The sequence below is a fragment of the Peromyscus eremicus genome, chromosome 12 (genome assembly GCF_949786415.1).
Source record: "Peromyscus eremicus chromosome 12, PerEre_H2_v1, whole genome shotgun sequence".
In the NCBI taxonomy this organism is placed as follows: Eukaryota; Metazoa; Chordata; class Mammalia; order Rodentia; family Cricetidae; genus Peromyscus; species Peromyscus eremicus.
The window spans coordinates 9,996,977-10,002,328 of NC_081428.1; the positions used below are offsets into that span (position 1 = coordinate 9,996,977).

Consider the following 5,352-nt stretch of genomic DNA (forward strand, 5'->3'; position numbering starts at 1 on the left):
CATGAAATCAGTGGTATTGTGATTATGTTATTTCATAGAACAAAGCCTTAACAAGATTCAAAAGACCACTCAAAATGCATAGCTAAAATTTCAAAAGACTAAATTTGTCCACAAACATTTGTTCTTTACTCTTTCCTAAAATAATAATAATAATAATAATAATAATAATAATAATAATAATAATAATAGGTGGTCACCTTTACAGAAAGACACAGAAGGAAAAACTATGGAAGGATTCATTGGCAATTGTAGCTAGGACGTCTAGATTGTCACATTTCCAGTACACTGGGCAATCACTGATGTTAGGTAGACTCCAATGTGTGGAAGACAAAAATGCAAGTGAAACAAAATACATTATGTTCATACATGACCAGGAATGTGGGTTCAGAATTTAGATATGGATGATACAGATATAGACACAGATACAGATAGATAAAGAAAGTTAAGCCACTTGGGTTGACAGTGCTCTCCACAAGAACAAAGGACTAACAAAAACCTCAGTACTTTGCTGGGAAAACTTCCTTTTACATGGTTAGTCAGAGTAGTCCAGGTGATTCCCAACACAAATAAATTTTAGATTTAGCCCTTGGTTGCCTCTCAAAGGTTAAAAGGAAGCCCCTATTATGATAACTAAGAGCTCTCTAATGGACTTAAGGTCCACTCAACAGGAGGGAAATCATGCCTGCTACAAACCTAGCCACCTTCTGGGGACTACCGAGGTCATGGACCTTAGAAAGGAATCTATTACTACCATTTTGCTAAACTGTCATAATTCCCAACTAAAATTTAAATCCTATCTTTACACACGCAGATAAGTAGAGCTACCATACTTCATCAAAAAAGTTTCTCATTATAACAAGTAGAGAGAGACCACCATGGAACACCACAACTTGACATTGCATAGAGAAACAGGTCATGAGAATCCCAGCCCCAATAGACATATACATCACAGCTTCTACATCTATAGTTCAGAGATTCTCATGGAAGAGGGACCAAAAAGATTTTAGAAGACAGAGTACCAGGAAGTATGCTATGAAGCAGTCTCTCCTGGAAATGGGTGCATAAGCAAGACTGGAACAATGGAAGGTAGACAAGCTAACATGGAAGGGTGATTTCAAGGGTTCCCAACCTCAGACAAAGAATGACTGGAAACTGATTTTTTTTTTTTTTTGAGAAGGGTAAAATTAGCCTCCCACAGGGATGAGCCTCCTTACTGGTTTTTCAACACAAAGTGTTCAGGCTTGAAACCATATAGAAACAAACAGCAAAAAGGTCTCAGCAGGTTGGATTTATATCTATATTTTTAAACACATATACTTGTGTGTCGTTGTGTGTGTGTGTGTGTGAGTGTATAATAATAGTTATCAAAGAAAAAGAAACTATCAATTTAATTGTGGTGGGGGACATGGGCCGAGGTGGAGATGGGAAAGAAAACAGGGGGAATGATATAATCCTATAGCAAGACCATCTAAAATTTTTTCAAAAGGAAAAAATAAAATGAAAGATCTTTGGATATACTTATTTTCTCAAGGATAACTCAGAGAACAAGAGAGAGCATGGGAGCAATGAAAGAGGGCATGGAGGACAGAACAAGATCCCCAAAGCAGCTGGTAGGTGGTGAGGGCCTTAGCAATTTTGAGAGGAAAGAAATTTCTTCTCCTGAGCAAAGAAAAAGTAAAGGCAGTATGACAATTGTGTTTGACTTTTAAGGACAAAAATCCAAAGGCTCTTACATTATTTGTAATTCTCAGATTAATCTCATATGTAAGACACAGCACTGTGTTCTAAGTCAGCACATTCTCCCTAGTATTTACTCCTAAGACGGGCTGAACAGTCTCAGGGGGGGAAACCAAACAGCTGGAAAAGAACAGCAATCTGGACACTTCCACACCACAGTGAAGATAGAACTGAAAATGTGTGGGAACAAGGAAAAGCAGGTGGAACGAGGAAGAAGAGCTGGAGGTTGCAAAACCCGAGTTCTGTTGGCTAATCCCGGCAGGGTGGGAATGGTTAAACTTGTGTGTCAGAACCCAGAACAAAGGGTCCCAAAGCCCTTCTTCCTGACTGCCAACAGGAAGCTGCCAACTACTCAGATTATCTCTTCCTCAATGATTCACACACTGTAGGGAGGTAGTTCTCAGACCACTCATCCTAAACACCCATAGATTCCCGAAGCCTGATAGTGCTGGCCTGTCCACTAATCCTTTGGTCTGTGTTTCACTGGAATAGAAGATCATTTGCACACTACAATATCTCCCAGGGAAAGACTGGCTAACATGTTTACATTTGATTAAAATGATTCCCCTGGGATGCACTAAAGGATTAGAAAGGTCCATGCTCCCTAAGGCCCATAAGGCCCAGGAAAAGGGCAATACAGAACACTGAAGTCACACATGACTTCTAAAACAAGATCAATTGAATTTTGCTCTAAAACAATTTGAAATAAATGGAGAGGTGGTAGGTAGTTAGTGTAAAATGTCAGATTTATATAAAAGTGTTTGACAACCACATCGCTCCATCCTGCTCTTAAATCATACTAAATGTAGGGAAGAAATGCAGGGAATGAATCCAAAGCTTACCCCTGGGCAGATATCATACAGCTTGCCTCACACCCAAACACTCTAGACCTCACATTCTGTGACTAGTAAATGAAGGATGCAGCTTGTAAACTGCAAATATAGCTTCTTGCTCTGAAAAGTTGTCTATGAGAATTTTGAGTGATATTGCAGCTGAAAGGGCAACTTTTTTTTTTTTTAAAGTGGAAGGTGAACTTTCAGCTTCCCTAAATATGATGTATTTCAAGCTGTCATTGAAGAAATATCTAATGAAAGTTTGCATGCTAACCATCTTTCGGCAAGGGGAGAGGTGCCACTTAGCAGCTAATAGAATAATTGCTAGTATATTCCAACAATTATAAGTGGTAATCCTCTTGGTCCCTCCTTCCAGGATCGAAAGAGTAACTGTGAGATCAGGGCTCCTAGTCTTAGCAACAGTCCTGATGTCATGTAATGAAACCTTTCTCTCTATCCAAAAGTCTTGCTGAAGACAGAGTTGATGAACAACATTTGGAAAAGAGACTTTGCACAGAAGAAGTTAGTGGTCAAAGTCCGGAATGATTTTCTCTCTGAAAAACTGGCAGAGTTTTGGAGTCTTCAAGTTCTGACTTAACCACATGTATTTATACTTTCATATAAGACTGTTTTTTAGATTAATGTTTTCAGCTCTGTAATTAGCAATGCACAATGGAAGCCTTGGTACTTAATTACAGCATTGCTAAGACAATAATAACATAAGAAATGTTAAAGTTGAAGGCAGTATTTCTTGACACACCTCTGGCTACATTCTTATTGGCTGGGAAAGAATTATATATGCTTAGTGAATAAACCAAACAGAAATGAAGGTGTGTGTGGGGGAACAGTACACATGAATTTACAACAGGTCCTTCAAGTTAAGCCGCCTCCAGTCACTGTGGCTGATTAGGACTAACACATCATGGGCAGCAGGAGTGAAGACCAGACACTCCTCTAGACTAGAAGATTCCTTCACCTTCTGCATCTTGGGTATCTTCTACCCTTCTAGGCTGGACCAGTCTGCAAAAAAAAGAGACAATGGCTTTTTATCCCCTTCAGATTGCTGGACTGGTTCTTGGGTTCTTCGGCATGGTTGGGACGATTGGCACAACACTTCTGCCTCAGTGGAGAGTATCAGCTTTCGTTGGCAGCAACATTATTATCTTTGAGAGGATCTGGGAAGGGCTCTGGATGAACTGCATCCAGCAAGCTATGGTCACACTACAGTGCAAATTCTATAACTCCATTTTGGCTCTCCCACCAGTATTGGAAGCTGCACGGGCACTCATGTGTGTGGCTATAGCTCTTTCCTTGATTGCTCTCATTATTGGCATCTGCGGCATGAAACAGATCCAGTGCACCGGCTCCAGTGAGAGGGTCAAAGCCTACTTGCTGGGAACCTCAGGAGTCCTCTTTATTTTGACTGGTATCTTCGTTCTGATTCCAGTGTCCTGGACGGCCAATATCATCATTCGGGATTTCTATGACCCAACCATCCACGTCGGGCAGAAGCGAGAGCTTGGAGGAGCGCTCTTCCTTGGCTGGGCGACTGCCGCTGTCCTCTTCATTGCAGGGGGTCTGCTCTGTGGATATTGCTGTTGCAACAGAAAGGAACAGTGGCACAGATATCCAGTCCCACCATACCGTGTGCCACAAAAAGATAACCAAAGGAAGGTGACAGTGCCTAGCAAAACCTCTACCAGCTATGTCTAAGGCTTGTTTTCAACATCAGCCCATGGCTTACGCACACGTGTTTTGTGGTCTTCCCAGAAACTGTGAGTACATCGGGCAAGAGAACTACCTATAGCAGATTTAAATTGAGATGAAACTTTTGATTTTTTTTACCTGAGGCAGGAATACAAATGACTTATTTGGACATTCTGTTTTCCTGTGTATTACCTGTGCTCACTCTTGTCGGACTCAATATTTATTCCAATTTATATAGCCCAATATCAAGTATATTCTCAGTTACTGGCATGTGATGATGGTGAATACTCAATGGAGAGTATCAGTTTTCATTGGCAGCAACATTATTATCTTGAGAGGATCTGGGAAGGGCTTTTGATGAACTGCAACCAGCAAACTAAGGTCATGCTGCAGTGCAAATTCTATAACTCCATTTTGATTTTGGCTCTCCCACCAGTACTGGAAGCAGCATGTGCACTCATTTTTGCTTGTCATGTATTCTGAAAAGAAAACTAAAATTGCAATTGACATCCCTTATCAATAAAATATACACATATTTTCAAAGACAACCTGTTATTTTCACTCTGATTTTTTTTATTACATACACAGTATACAGCTAAGTGGTGATAACTGTAAAGCAATAGTCCTGAAAATTTTATAGATAAAATAATAATTTTGGTTGAACTCATCAAAGGATGTAACTATTTAATACTTATTTTTAATTTTTCTGGGAAACTCATACTAAAAATTCAACTTTTTTTTTAAGGATAAAGGAGTTCTGGTTTCTCTATGCAAGATGATTTTCAAAGTCTCCAATTTATGTAGGTTAATCTTTCTTGGACACATTCATTCAAAGAAAATAATGTACAAATGAAAATAATGTACTCTCAAGGTTTATGATTTGTACATTCAAGCAAACAGAATAATCTATCTGGATTAGGTACAGCAATAAGTTAAGACAAGCAAAATTCTTGTTGAAAGGATCCACACTATGATTACAAAAGTTATGTCAGGCATTGAAGGAATGGCTTCTGTCCCTTGTCTTATTTAGTCACCATACAGGTTTAAACATGCAGAGAGAAACGGAGAGCCAATG

The 5,352-nt window shown here is 39.5% G+C and overlaps 1 protein-coding gene across 1 annotated transcript; it reads left to right on the forward strand.

Moving 5' to 3' along the window:
- Positions 1-3,608: 3,608 nt before the first annotated feature.
- Positions 3,609-4,283, forward strand: Cldn17 (claudin 17). The gene has a single exon (XM_059277860.1). The coding sequence runs from the start codon at positions 3,609-3,611 to the stop codon at positions 4,281-4,283; it is 675 nt and encodes a 224-aa protein (XP_059133843.1).
- Positions 4,284-5,352: the final 1,069 nt, after the last annotated feature.

Bases quoted from the DNA above. Each gene is read 5' to 3' on its own strand.
- Cldn17 (XM_059277860.1), top strand. From the start codon at position 3,609: ATGGCTTTTTATCCCCTTCAGATTGCTGGACTGGTTCTTGGGTTCTTC.